At 43.3% G+C, this 15,384-nt stretch overlaps 2 protein-coding genes across 2 annotated transcripts in view; one reads left to right on the top strand and one right to left on the bottom strand.

Moving 5' to 3' along the window:
- The window catches only part of stambpl1 (STAM binding protein-like 1), a 12,044-nt gene extending 7,478 nt beyond the window's left edge, over positions 1–4,566 (top strand). The window contains exons 6-11 of the mRNA XM_088070058.1: positions 1–156; positions 240–512; positions 610–747; positions 2,301–2,413; positions 2,512–2,611; positions 3,848–4,566. The exon at positions 1–156 is cut by the window's left edge and continues 63 nt beyond it. Of these exons, the coding sequence (XP_087926184.1) occupies positions 1–156; positions 240–512; positions 610–747; positions 2,301–2,413; positions 2,512–2,611; positions 3,848–3,904 (837 nt within the window). The 3' untranslated portion in view covers positions 3,905–4,566. The remainder of the gene's footprint in view (positions 157–239; positions 513–609; positions 748–2,300; positions 2,414–2,511; positions 2,612–3,847) is intronic.
- A 1,654-nt stretch (positions 4,567–6,220) lies between these two features.
- On the bottom strand, positions 6,221–13,836 carry acta2 (actin alpha 2, smooth muscle). The gene is made up of 9 exons (XM_042507567.2): positions 13,699–13,836; positions 9,293–9,480; positions 9,009–9,137; positions 8,793–8,903; positions 8,423–8,507; positions 7,991–8,152; positions 7,717–7,908; positions 7,447–7,628; positions 6,221–7,014 (listed from the first exon to the last, which is right to left on the bottom strand). Exons 2-9 carry the CDS (start codon positions 9,419–9,421, stop codon positions 6,871–6,873), a joined length of 1,134 nt encoding a protein of 377 aa, XP_042363501.1. The 5' UTR covers positions 9,422–9,480; positions 13,699–13,836; the 3' UTR covers positions 6,221–6,870.
- Between the last annotated feature and the right edge of the window lie 1,548 nt (positions 13,837–15,384).

Genomic DNA, 15,384 nt, shown 5'->3' with positions numbered 1-15,384 from the left:
GAGGACAGGCGGCGTCTCCTGCTGCTGGAGGAGGAGCGTCAGCGCGTCGCCGCCCTGCGACGCATGCAGATCGAGTCCGAACAGTTTCGCTACTTCGAGGACCAGCTGCGGCGCCAGGAGCTGGCCAATAGGAGAGGAGAGGAGGCGGGGCCAAAGGTGACGCTGTGTACCAGTGGTAGAATTACAGTAATGTGTAGTACTGTAGTATTAGTACTGAGTGTTTCATGTTCGTCCTGCAGGTGCAGACCAAAGTGCCTGAGGTGACAGATGGCTCCTGTCTGTCCCAGCAGCCAATCAGAGACGGCGTGTGCACTCAGGGGGTGGATCCAAACAGGAACAGACCGCTCGCTGCCGTCAGCCAATCAGCCACCTCGCTGGCGGCGGTGTGTCACCGGGTAGAGGGTCTGCGGCGTGTGGTGATCCCCAGAGACCTGACATATCGCTTCCTGCTGCTCGCCGACTCCAACACCGGCAGAGGTATCGAGACGTGCGGCGTCCTCTGTGGACGGCTGGTGAGGACGCTTCCTGTTTACAGGTGATGATGTCATCGATTAGGCCTGACCCGCTCGCTAACGTCACTAACCGTCTGCCACCGCCTCTCGCCTCCAGACGCACAACGAGTTCCTGCTGACACACGTGGTCGTCCCCAAACAGTCGGCCGGGCCGGACTTCTGCGACATGGAGAACGTGGAGGAGCTGTTCAGCTTCCAGGACCAACAGAACCTGCTGACGCTCGGCTGGATACACGTACTGCCACACGCCAAACACGCTAAACACACACCAGAAACACGCCAAACACACGCTCAACACACACCAGAAACACACGCTACAAACACACTAAATACATGGTCAACACCAGCTAACCGCACTCAAACACATTAAACTGATCCTACATACATGCTGAAAACACAGTCATGCTAAAATGCCAAAAACATGTTAAACTCACATTAAAAACACACTAAAAACATGTTAAACTCACATTAAAAACACACTAAAAACATGTTAAACTCACATTAGAAATATGCTAAAAACATGTTAATCTTACATTAGAAATACGCTAAAAACATGCTAAAAACATGTTAAACTCACATTAAAAACACACTAAAAACATGTTAAACTCACATTAGAAATATGCTAAAAACATGTTAATCTTACATTTAAAAACACGCTAAAAACATGCTAAAAACATGTTAAACTCACATTATAAATACGCTAAAAACATGTTAATCTTACATTAAAAACATGCTAAAAACATGTTAAACTCACATTAGAAATATGCTTAAACATGTTAATCTTACATTTAAAAACACGCTAGAAACATGCTAAAAACATGTTAAACTCACATTAGATATACGCTAAAAACATGTTAATCTTACATTAAAAACATGCTAAAAACATGTTTAACACATGGCACAAATGGTAAAAACACAGTAAACACGTTAAAACATATTAAACTGATGCTAAAACTAAAAAAACACGTTTTAAACACTAACAAACGGTAAACATTTTAAACATTAAAATACACTAAAAACACGTTAAACACATTTAATACAAGCTGAAAGCACATGCTAAACACAGGTGAAAGACACGTTACAGACGTTAAAGATGCTAAAAGTACACAAACCTTACACAACACATTAACCATACTTCAAACATTAAAACGTGCTAAAAACATATAGACACATTAAACACCTGTTAAATGCAAGCTAAATACACGCTAAAAACATGTTCAAATCAGATGTAAACACAAGCTTAAAGAAGAACAAACAGCATATCAAACATGATAACGTGCCGTGTTCAGCATGTTTCAGTGTGATTTAAGTCAGTTTTACAGTTTTTATCTGCTTTCAACAAACAGCTGAGGTCCCCGCAGTGTGAGCGGGCGCTCAGGTTTTTGTCCCGACAGCGTGACACGCAAACACACCCACACAGAAACACACCCACACAGAAACACACGCACGCTGAAAAATGACCTTCATTGACATGATCAAATATCACCATGGCAACAGGCCTGTGGTCGAGCAGCAGATGAGAGAGAGAGAGAGCGAGAGAGGAGAGGAAAACCCACACAGAGGTCTCACTCTGCTTCAAAACCAGTCAGTCAGGAGTGTGTGTCCACACACTGTCGGTCAGGTCTGCATGTCCTCACAACATCGGACACCAGTGGTTGTCCTCACACCGTTAGGCAGGTGTGTGGGTGTGTGTCATCACAGTGTTTTGTTTATTTGTTTGCTCTGACTGGTATAATAATGTGTTTTCGGATGTCCTCTGCGTGTCCTGTGTGTCCTCTGTCTGTCCAGACTCATCCCACTCAGACGGCCTTCCTCTCCAGCGTCGACCTCCACACTCACTGCTCCTATCAGCTGATGCTGCCGGAGGCCATCGCCATCGTCTGTGCGCCCAAACATAATGAGTATGTCCAACACACAATCTCACACACACACACACACACACACACACAGATAACACACACTCTCTAATGATGAATTATTAACCCTTTGTGTCCGTCAGTACGGGTGTGTTCAGGCTGAGCGGTCCGGGGATGTCGGAGGTTTCTGGCTGCCGGCTGAAAGGTTTTCATCCTCACTCCAAGGATCCTCCTCTCTTCACTGTGAGTTTGTGTCTGTGGGACGGTTTCTTTAAATATTTAACTCCTTAGTGTCTGTTTGTGTCATTTTAGTCTCTTTCCTTCTTCCTGTTGTGATAACTGTGTGTGTGTTGATGCATGTGTCCTAAATGTAGTCCAGATTGTGTATTTGAGTGTAATCAGTGAATTTGCAGCTCAGCTCCTACAATAAGTCTAAAATACACTGTGGAAACTAAATAGTTACATTCAGACTGTTCAGGTCCAAAAATGCTCCATTGAAACCCATTCAAACTGACATTTTTGATCCCACAGCCATCAGAGCAGAAAAACAGGACTTGTATTATTTCTGGGTGTCATTCTGGGCTTTTGACTCTGAATTTGTCATTTTGACTATTTTCCACCTGATGAGGTCATTTTGACCATATTTGGCATATGGAGGAAATACATGCTATTTCCACTAGGTGACCTGTCACAGTCAATGTAGCTGCTGATCACTGACATATCCCAGACTGTCAGCAGCTACACTCACACACTGACATATCCCAGACTGTCAGCAGCTACACTCACACACTGACATATCCCAGACTGTCAGCAGCTACACTCACACACTGACATATCCCAGACTGTCAGCAGCTACACTCACACACTGACATATCCCAGACTGTCAGCAGCTACACTCACACACTGACATATCCCAGACTGTCAGCAGCTACATTCACACACTGACATATCCCAGACTGTCAGCTGCTACACTCACACACTGACAGATCCCAGACTGTCAGCAGCTACACTCACACACTGACATATCCCAGACTGTCAGCAGCTACACTCACACACTGACATATCCCAGACTGTCAGCAGCTACACTCACACACTGACATATCCCAGACTGTCAGCAGCTACACTCACACACTGAGCACGGAGGACACTCAACATATTTTTTTTCTTTTTTGTGTTGTTTTGTTTTTTGTTTTAAAAATCATAGATATCATAGATTTGTCTAAAATCATAGATAAAAAGCAAGGGTTAAAATTCTGAAAATTAATGAATATTTTATATTTATGATTAGGACTGATGTTGGTTAAAAAAAATAAACTTAATGAAAGTAAAAATCATATTAATATATAGTATTATTTAAAGCTTGACTTTGTGTGTAGAGAGTAACTATGTGTAATATTAAAGTGGGTCCTAAGGGGTTAACCCCTCTCTCTCTCTGTGTGAATGTGTGTGTGTGTGTGTGTGTGTGTGTGTGTGTCTCAGGTGTGTAAACATGTGGAGGTTCGGGAATCAAAGATCAGCCTGCTGGACCTCAGGTGACAGACAGGAGGCGCCGTTTGTTCTGAATGTCTGAAGAGGAAACTGTGAAGACACTGCCTGTGTGTGTGTGTGTGTGTGTGTGTGTGTGTGTGTGTGTGTGTGTGTGTGTGTGTGTTGAACTTTTTGAAGGACTTTTAACTCTCTCTGTTCCAGTTCTCTGGAAGTTTTTTGAAGCTTTTTGTGAAGTTTGTTCTTTGAACCGTTTTTGTTGTTTTTTGGATCCTCTGTTGGCTGTAAATGGACCTGTTATATTTTTAGCAGTTTTTGTGGATCAGAGTTTCTCCTGCAGTGATGCGTGCGTGCATGCGTGCATGCGTGTGCGTGTACGTGTGTGTGTGCGTGCGTGTGACAGAGTGCCTTCTTACAGAAACCAACAACTCATCCACTCTGTGAATCTCTCGGCCTGAAAATCTGAAACTCGATATTTTATTTTTTGGTTCTGGTGCTCTCTCGTTGTTGTTGGTGCAGCTCCGGCACTCGTTTGATTTCAGCAGTGTTACGTTCGTTCTCAGCTCTGTAAGGGCGGCGATCTGTCGCTCATTGTGGTGTAACGGCAGCTCTGACGTTCCTGCCTCTGTCATTCTAAGAGATGGGACACGCCTTTCCAGCTGCTGAGATTTAAATAAAGATAATTTCTTATATTTCTAATCACTGAACTTTAACACTTTCCCTGCCAAAGGATTATTATTAATATTATTATTATTATTAAGTTCCCAGCCAGTGACAACCTTTTCTCAGACTTTTTAGGACTTATTCAATAATCTTTCAAGACCCCAAAATATTAATTCTATTTCATGAATGAAAATAAAAACAAAAAGCGTGAAAATCACATTTTTCTCAAAGAAAGTAATTTCCAAACAAATTATGGATTACATGTTTACATTTTGCTTTCCTCTAATTTTTCTCACATCAGTTGTACAAAAACAGAACTGAAGATGATAATTGAGTTGTAGTTTAACTGTAGAAATCTCTTATTGTTTTTTAAAATGTTGTCGCTGAGAAGCTCTGACAGGCTCCTTGATAGCGATAAAGTTGTTGAGTCAGCCGTCCGCTCCTCCCGTTAACCTCAGATCGTTTGTTTTTGACAGAATATCTCTTCAGTGGCTGAGAAAGTGTCGCAAGCACATTAACATGAATTTTGACCATCACAGGGGATGTGATGTGACGTCAGTAACACTTAAATCTGGTTTTAATGTAAATATAATACAAAACAATTTCAAGTGAACTAAAGGTACAGAAGTTTATTTTTGAAGGATTTTATTCACTTCCTGGGCCCCCTGCAGGGCTTTCAGTGTGAGCACCAGCAGATGTTTTTATGTCCCCGTGTGTGTGTGTGTGTGTGTGTGTGTGTGTTTGTGTGTATGTTTCTAAAACATTTTCTGGTAATAAAACACAAACTGCTGCTCTGACAAAAATGCTCATTCTGTCTCTTTTAGAGAAGATGTGAAGTTTTATTGTTCTGTAGGGATTTCTGTATTTGTATTTATTTTTAAATCCAACACGGTGTTCGTTCTTCTTTCACAGATGTTAAAACACACAGACGCCTCACTGACACCATATTTGAAAGAGCGAGACCTGTAAACAAATATGAGGAAACAGGAGTGTTGTTGTTTTTGTATTCATGGGTTTATGATCCACATGAAGTAAAAAAAAAAGTTTCAAGTTAATAAAGTGCACCAGGAAGGAGACCAAAATCCCAGAAATGAGTTAGCATGTTTGCTCGTCCTGTTCCCTCATAGACCTTATGTTTGGTTGGATGAACACGGATTTACAGCCAGGCTGTGGTGGAGATGCTGAGTCATTTGAACGTTGTACCTTCCGCTTTTGACATCTGCTGATTGTATTTTGGCTTACAAACATCCTGAAAGTGGAGTTTATTAGTGAGGATTATCTGCTGAACTAAACCTGTAAGAATCATACATGTTTGTTTTCTGCAATGATCCGAAGTCCAAAAAATTCCCCGAGACTTTTTGATGAGGGAACCAGAAAGACACTAGCTTCAGGTTTGGACTACAGAAAAACATCATCCCTGCAGATGCTAAGATAGCCCTTTATGCTAAGCTAACTGATGAGACATTACCTGTTTTGTCTTAGTTTTTTTTGTACATTTCATTGAAGTGGGGATGGAGGCCGGCTGTGAAGTCACAGTTGCTGCTTGAACTGTCCGTCTGAACTCCACAAAGTTTGTGATGTTATGGCGGTCTTCACCACAAATTTTAACGCCTCAGAAACGGAGCATGTTGGAGGAGTTTTGAAAAGTGACGTTTTGAAGAGTCAGCTGATGTGACGTGCTGAAATGAACACTGAACTCGTGTCTCTTGTATGAGAGCTCTTTATTGTCTTCCTTTGGCCAATCATCTGTCACTTCCATGATGTCACATGACACACTTCTTTACAGACATCACCGTGAGGCCACGCCTCCTGTTCGACAGCCGTGACATCATCATTACAATGGTGACATCATTGTTACAGGATGGAAGATAACACAAGTGGGCAGCATTCAAGCTTTATTCATCAAAAATAAAAACACACTTTTAGACAACAAATAGTACCAACATGGAGGATGGGAGGGGGCGGGGCCACAGGTGGAGCAGGAGGGGTTAAAGATGGAGGAAAGCGCCACATTCACAGTTTGACAGTGAGCGGAGGGGGAGGACGTTTGAGCTGAAAATCTGATGGCAATCCTGAAAAGTTCAAGGTTCAGTTCACCAAAAACATCTGCACAAGATGACATCACTTCCTGTTTACCAGCTGTCAGAATAAAACACTTGTTTTAGCATCTTCCTAAATACCAAAAAACACCACTGACTGACTTCCTGTTGCTGCCGCTTGTCCCTGTTTGGATGTTTTCGGGGATCTGATCTGGGACCTGTTGGCTTCGTGCTCAGTGAGGGCAAAAATGGGTAGGTGGGGGTGGGGGTGGTTGGTGGTAGAAGAAGATGGAGACCTGGACAGATCTGATCTGTCTAGAAGCACTTGCGGTGGACAATGGAGGGTCCGGCCTCGTCGTACTCCTGCTTGCTGATCCACATCTGCTGGAAGGTGGAGAGGGAGGCCAGGATGGAGCCGCCGATCCACACTGAGTACTTCCTCTCGGGGGGGGCGATGATCTGCAGGACAAGGAAAGTTTAATTCAGAGTATTGAACCTTCTGAAGTCACACACTGTGACAAGATGAGCATTTTAGGAATCCAAACAGTGAAGGCCCACCTTACAATGCTACTCTGATTGTCTTACCCCGATATCCTGACCCGAACCAGTCCCACTCCTCTGGCCTAAACCTTACCAGTCCCACTCCTCTGGACTAACCCTTACCAGTCCCACTCCTCTGGACTAACCCTTACCAGTCCCACTCCTCTGGACTAACCCTTACCAGTCCCACTCCTCTGGACTAACCCTTACCAGTCCCACTCCTCTGGACTAACCCTTACCAGTCCCACTCCTCTGGCTTAACAAGAACCAATTCCTCTCCTTTTGCTCAACCAGAACCATTCCTACTCTGAATGTGTTGTCTTTGCTGTCTCTGTGTCTTGACTCTCTGACCTTGATCTTCATGGTGCTTGGGGCAAGGGCGGTGATCTCCTTTTGCATGCGGTCAGCGATACCCGGGTACATGGTAGTTCCTCCAGACAGCACGTTGTTGGCGTACAGGTCTTTACGGATGTCGATGTCGCACTTCATGATGCTGTTGTAGGTTGTCTCGTGGATTCCTGCCGACTCCATACCTGCAGGACAGACCAGGGGACCATGGGTGAGACAAAGTGTCCAACAGGCAAACAGACAAGTAGGCTGACAGGTGAAAAAGAGTCCTACCAATAAAGGAGGGCTGGAAAAGTGTCTCGGGGCAGCGGAACCTCTCGTTGCCGATGGTGATGACCTGTCCGTCAGGAAGCTCGTAGCTCTTCTCCAGTGAGGACGAGGTCGCTGCCGTCCCCATCTCGTTCTCAAAGTCCAGAGCGACGTAACACAGCTTCTCCTTGATGTCCCGCACAATCTCTCTCTCCGCTGCAGAGACACCACACAGCGGCTCAGACATGTCATGCTGTTACCACGGCGATATAACCTGCTCATGACAATGATGTCGTACCTGTGGTGACAAAGCTGTAGCCGCGCTCCGTCAGGATCTTCATGAGGTAGTCGGTGAGGTCGCGGCCCGCCAAGTCCAACCTCATGATGGCGTGAGGGAGAGCATAACCCTCGTAGATGGGCACATTGTGGGTGACGCCGTCTCCAGAGTCCAGCACGATACCTGAAAGACCGACAGACATGGAGAGACAGGAGGACAGAGGGACAAAGAGAGACATACAGGTCAGTGTCAGTTTCTGTTCCATTTAGTCTTTAATAGTTTCGAGCATTCTTAAATTGAGGCCATCTTTACAGAGAATGAATATAAATATTTTTGTGCTCTGTAGGCTCTTCATATATATACAAGTTCATATCAGTATTGATTGGTTGAGTTCTGGTGATCAGTCATATTGTTTTCTAACAGTTTCTAAACTTTGAAGAGGAAGAGTCTAACCTGTGGTGCGTCCTGAGGCGTACAGGGACAGGACGGCCTGGATCGCCACGTACATCGCTGGAACATTGAAGGTCTCGAACATTATCTGAATACAAACACAAAAATATATTTATTCAAATATATTAGATAATATCAATAAATCAATAAGTGAATATAAACACTCAAATATATAACATATAAATTCATTAATATTAATATATCACTTGCAGTATGGTATGGATCTTAAGCCCTGTACACTGAAGTATATTGTGGTAAGTCATACTGTAGCATTAGTACTGCAGTATTAGTACCCCTGTTATCTTCTCCCTGTTGGCTTTGGATCTTTAGTGTAGTACAGTGTAGTATTGCAGTAGTACCGCAGTATTAGTACCTGTGTCATCTTCTCCCTGTTAGCTTTGGGGTTGAGTGGAGCTTCGGTCAGGAGGGTGGGATGTTCCTCTGGAGCCACTCGCAGCTCGTTGTAGAACGAGTGATGCCAGATCTGACCAATCACAGAGCAGACAGCCATCATCAATAACCAACAATTAGTAATCAATGATTAATCAGATCTTATTGATTATGTGAAATCGATGTTAACATCGGGGACCTTCTCCATGTCGTCCCAGTTGGTGATGATTCCATGTTCAATGGGATATTTCAGGGTCAGGATTCCTCTCTTACTCTGAGCCTCGTCCCCAACGTAGCTGTCCTTCTGCCCCATACCCACCATCACTCCCTGAGGGACGGACACAGACAGACAGAGACAGAGAGACAAAGGGACAGACAGGTGAGAGATGTCCTCTGCGGCATCATAAAGACTAACATTGTTTTAAAGACACTGTAACTCAGCGTCAGCTCGTTCTCGTGTCTCTGGACCAGGTTTTCCCTCACCTGGTGGCGTGGCCGTCCCACGATGGACGGGAAGACGGCTCTGGGGGCGTCATCCCCGGCGAACCCGGCCTTGCAGAGACCGGAGCCGTTATCACAGACCAGAGCGGTGCTCTCCTCGTCGTCACACATGACTGCAGGCGGGGGGCGCTGTGGGGCGAGCTACGACACGACGACACCAACGACTCACACTGAGGGACAGAGAGGTCAGTGATTATTGATCAGTGGTTTGTGATCAGTGATGAGTAATCAGTGATTAGTGAGTATTGGTCAGTGAAGAGTGATCAATGATTATTGATTAATGATCAGTCAACCCTTTGAAACCTAAGAAAATTATGTTGATTTCTTTTTTAAAAAAAAAAAGAGCAACGAAAGACAAGATGACCCAAAATTTTCAAAGAAATTCAGAAATTAAGGAAAGCACACAAAAATGACCTGAAAATTGTTTTTTAATGAAGAGAAAGTTTAAAAAAAACAACACACAAATGACTTAGAAAAACTGTTTCAAAAATTATAATAGTTTTGTAGCATAATGTTAAATATGTAATTATGATAATTATAAATCCCTTGCTTTTGCTTTTCATAAATAATATTCCAAATCTGCTAATTTCTTGCAACTTGAGAGACATTTCTTACGAAGTTACCAAATTTGTATTTGCAAACAAATACAAATGTGCATACAAAATACAATACTAGTCATCATATGAAATGTTCTGCAGAGTGAGTTTTACTGCTGATATTGATACTTTTGTACTTCAGCTGAGTTTTAGGACTTGTACTTTGAGTATTTTTTCACTGCAACTCCGTCCACATACTTTTGGCCACACAGTGTAAATGGAGCTGTGAGTTTTTATGTCGTAAAAACATGAAACTCCTGCAGCCGATTCCTCCACATCACCAAAATTGGAGCTGTGAGGTTTTCATGTGACGGCAGTGACATCACCACACACATACACACGCACACGCACACACGCACACACACACACCACACACACACACACACACACACACACACACACACACACACACACACCTCAGTGCAGCACTGACTGAATGAACAACAAAGCACTCTGGGAAAACTTCCTAATTCGGGCATGCAGCAGAGAGCGGCCTCTGTTTGGTATGCTCCCTCTCTCTGTCTGTCTCTCTGTCTCTCTCTGTCTGTCTCTCTGTCTCTGTCTGTCTGTCTCTCTGTCTCTGTCTCTGTCTGTCTCTCTGTCTCTGTCTCTGTCTGTCTCTCTGTCTCTGTCTCTGTCTGTCTCTCTGTCTCTGTCTGTCTCTCTGTCTCTGTCTGTCTCTCTGTCTCTGTCTGTCTCTCTGTCTCTCTCTCTGTCTGTCTGTCTCTCTGTCTCTGTCTGTCTGTCTCTCTGTCTCTGTCTCTGTCTGTCTCTCTGTCTCTGTCTGTCTCTCTGTCTCTCTCTCTGTCTGTCTGTCTCTCTGTCTCTGTCTCTCTCTCTGTTTCTCTGTCTCTGTCTCTCTCTCTGCCCTCTCTGTCCTTTGTCTCTCGGTGAGACAGATGAGACTTTAGTCCATATTTAGTCATCAGATTTGAGAATCAAATATTTATCTGTATCCTGTCAGGCCACACGGGTTCACTGTGCCCTCAGCTTTGTCTGATCATCCTCTGATACCATCGTCAATAAATCTGATTAAAACTTTGAAATCAGAAATAAAGTTTGTTGTTGAAGTTCTCCTGCAGACACTGTTAGTTTCTAAAACATGTTAAAGTTTTTCACTCAGCGGCGGATCAATCCACCTTTGGTGCTGCACTGAGTTTTAATGTGTGAAATAAACCGTCAGCGTGTGTTTACTGACGCAGAAGGAGGATCAATCAAGATTTAAAGACTCAAAGATTCAAAGACTCAAAGACTCAGAAAACAACAAATCTAAACATCTGAATGTGTGAAAGTTTGAAAATATCATAATATTTAAGTTTCTATTGAGTTAAAATTTCACAAGGAGTCAAACTAACCTCAAACCAAATTACTAAAAAATTAATTCATTTTGACTTTATTATTTTAATTTTCTCACAAACTGAAGTTTAAAGTTTTAGTTTCACCTGCGGAGCGCCCCCTGCTGCTCACACGGTTAACTGCAGACTGATCGTATTCTGAGGTTTATTATTGATTATCTGTAAATTAAAGGGTGTTAAACCCAGTTATTGTGACATCTGGAGTTATTGATCAGGATGTCATCGATAACAGAGTAAAACCAATACACTCTGATTACCTGAAAAAGTTTTTCTAAGTTTAATTCAACCTCTGATGAAGACCATGACATGTGGCTGAAAGCGCTTGGAAATGCTGATTTTATTTTATATTTATCTTATCATTGAATTTTCTTCATCTTATTTTTATTTTATTTTTATATTTATATGTGCAATTAATAATAATACTACTAATAATAATTTATTATTATTTCTGCTAGTTTTGATCTCACAACAAATTTAACACTTAAATGATAAAATTGTTATCCTGGAGAAAAACTGAAATTTTGAATTAAATATAAACACCAGATGGAGATCTCGAGATAACTGATCTTTAAAAATGAAATCAAATTGTCCTTCTGCTTCTGTTTAATTTCAGGTTGAACGTTTAGTTTCTGTGTTTAAATTTTAGATGTTTGAAAGATGTCAGATAGATATGAAATGTGACTTCCTGCAAGTCATGACTCAGCGCACAAACGTTTTCTAAAGGCGTCGAAAGCTGTGACTCAGCGTTGAGAGAGAAATCAAACACACCTCAACACCTGCAGCACTCAGCCAAACCTCATTCAGAAAATACACACTTTCAGCGCTCTGATCCCCCTTTCACTAGAACACAAAGTGATACTGTACAGACTGTGACTCTGCAGAAACAAACGGTGACTCTGCAGAAACAACCCGTGACTCTACAGAAATGAACTGTGACTCTGCAGAAACAAACGGTGACTCTGCAGAAACAAACTGTGACTCTACAGAAACAAACTGTGACTCTGCAGAAACCTGCACTCTAAAAACGGTGAAAAAATGGATGGAGTTCGGTTTGATCTGTCGTGTTTGACTCTGTTGCTTCAACAAGTGCAACTTGAAGGAGAGAATGAGGAGAGGAGGTGAGGCAGCAAAGGAGGAGATGATGAAGGAGATGAAAGGACAAATAGGCGTGTGAGGAGGAGACAAAGGGAGGCAAAGAAGGAGGTGAAACACAGGTGAGAAGACAGGAGGTGATGAAGGAGGAAGTTTCTGGAGTTACACTGAGAGGAGAAAGGAGGTGAAAGAGGAGATTCAACTGAGAAAGGAGGAGCAGAGGAGGAAGGAGGTCCGAGGGATGTAGGAGGAGCAGATGATGAAAGAGGAACCAAATAAACTCTAAAAAAGGAGAACCGAAATTTCAAATTGAAGGAAAAAAGAGGAGATGAAAGGTAATGAAAGAGGAGGTGAGATGGTTGAGGAACAAACAGGAGGTGTTAAATTCCTTCACCTTGACAGCAGAGGGAAGGAGATGAGGAGGAGAACAGGAGGAGCACTTGAAGAGGGAGATGATGGAGGAGCAGTGCAATAACCGGAGAGAAGGAGGTGAAAGAGGAGGTGAGATGGTTTAGGAGCAGAGAAGGTGATTAAAGAGGAGATCAAAGTAGAACCAAGAGGAGGAGAAATTAGATAAAAGAGGAGGTGAAGGAGCTTGGAGGGTTTGAAGACGAGAGTTAAAGAAGGGAGCAGGAGGTGATGAGGAGGTGCTGGAGGAGGTGAGATGTTCAGGACAGTTCAGACATTTACATCACAAGGAGAAGAAGGGAAGGAGGTGAAGAGGAGGTTTAAACTCTTTCACATTAACAAGGAGGAAAAAGGAGGAGCAGAGGAGGTGATGGAGAGGAGACAGAGGGAGACAATTTGCAGCTTTTCCTGAGTTTTGTCACATTTTCAGTGAGAAGAGAGGAGAGGAGGTGAAGCAGGAGGTGAGCTGTATAGGAGCAGGCTTCAGTTCTTTCTACATTTACATGAAGAGGAGGAGAGAGGAGAGGAGGTCAGACTTAATGACAGAGATGCAGAAAGAGGAGGTGAAAGGAGCAGACAATCAAAGACACGAAAGAGGAGGTGAAATGTTTAAATTCAGGTTTATGTTTCTCCACATTCACACGGAGACAAAAAAGGAGGTGCAGAAATGAAAGAGGAGAGGAGCACTCGAGTAAATAAAGAGGAGCTCCTTTTGACAGTTTGCTGTACAGTGACAGGAGACAAGGAGGTGAAGCAGGAGGAGCAGGTGAGATGATGGCGAGGAGACATCCTGCAGCTTTTAAAAGTTTTATCACTTTTACAGTAAAGAGAGGAGCAGGAGGTGATGCAGGCGATGGAGGAGGTAAGGAGGAGGTGATGCAGGAGGTAAAGAGAGGTGATGGAGAAGGAGGTGATGGAGGAGGTGGTGAGGTCTTACCGTGGCAGTGCAGGGCCTGCTGGGACGTGGGGGGGACAGGACAGAAGTGAGACTGAGGAGGAGTGACGGAGTTTATCAAGCCTCCTCCTCCTCCATCCATCCCTCCATCCCAAACATGGCCTGGGCCTCCTCCCTTCTCCCCCCCCTCCTCCTCCGTCTCCTCTCTCCATGCCTGAGTCCTTATAGGGCAGGCCCTGAGGGAGGCAGCCAATCAGACGCTGACGCCGCCGGCCGACTTTCTCCCATCATTCAGAGCATTCCTGCAGCCTCTCCCACTACTCCCACTGTACTACACAGTACTGCAGTACAAGTACTACATCACACACTACTGCAGTACACGTACTACCATCACACACTACTGCAGTATAAGTACTGCCACACTACTGTAGTACAAGTACTAACAACACTACTGCAGTACAAGTACAACATCACACACTACAAATACTACCATCACACAGTACAAACACTGTATGAGTCACATCACACATTACATTACAGTACAAATACTCACATCACACAGTACAAACACTGTATGAGTCACATCACACATTACATTACAGTACAAATACTCACATCACACAGTACAAACACTGTATGAGTCACATCACACATTACATTACAGTACAAATACTCACATCACACAGTACAAACACTGTATGAGTCACATCACACATTACATTACAGTACAAATACTCACATCACACAGTACAAACACTGTATGAGTCACATCACACATTACATTACAGTACAAATACTCACATCACACAGTACAAATGCTGCATTTCAGTAAAATGTTGTGTCAGTGTACCAAGTAAACTGCAGTAAAAGTATCAAACAGAGTTTTTCTGTTTCTTACTCATGAGACAGAGACAGACAGACAGACAGGAGGACAGAGAGACAGAGACAGAGTGAGACAGAGACAGAGACAGGAGGACAGACGGATAGACAGACAGATAGACAGAGGGACAGACGGTGTGTGTTGAGTTAAAGGTCAGACAGTGTTTGGTGACACAGTCTCACACCTCAGCCGTCCCTGACATCCACCCTGTCCTCATGTCTTCATGTCCTCATGTCTCCGTCTCCTCAGATAACTGTGCAGTACTGGAACATATTAAAGTGTTTAAAGAGTTGTATGCAAATCCAAAGGTTTTAAAATAGTAAACCCCCCCCCCAGAAAAATTAAAAAAGCATTAGAGCCGTCCCTGACATCCACCCTGTCTTCATGTCTTCATGTCCTCATGTCCTCAGTTAACCTCACAGCACTGGAAAATATTTAAGTGTTATATAAAAAATTCTCCAGATTTAGAGGTTTAAATAAAGTAAAAACACTGAAAATGTATAAAATAGCACTAGAACCATCCCTGAATTTGGAGCTGAAGTTCAGTTTGTTTGGTGCTGATGTACATATTATTATTTAACTTCACCTCCTGAAGAAGTTGATCAGACTGCATTGTAAACCTTTTGCTAGAGGAGGTCATTAGAAAGCTGAAGAACATTATGCATCAGTTTTTCTGGTTGTTCCACACGGTTGAGGTTCCTGTGCTGCACTGAGTGAATGAATGAGTGATGAAGTCCAGCTGTGTTGACTGTCAGCAGCTTCAGTCTGACTGAACTGACCTCAACTTCACCTCCACCGTACCGACGACAACCAACACGTCACATTTTCTGCTGTTAAAGCCACAACCA

This window comes from Plectropomus leopardus, chromosome 19 (assembly GCF_026936395.1).
Source record: "Plectropomus leopardus strain MGB_pleo_1.0 chromosome 19, ASM2693639v1, whole genome shotgun sequence".
NCBI lineage: Eukaryota > Metazoa > Chordata > Actinopteri > Perciformes > Serranidae > Plectropomus > Plectropomus leopardus.
Note: the sequence above shows the minus strand (reverse complement) of the source record. Positions and strands in the feature narration are given on the sequence as shown.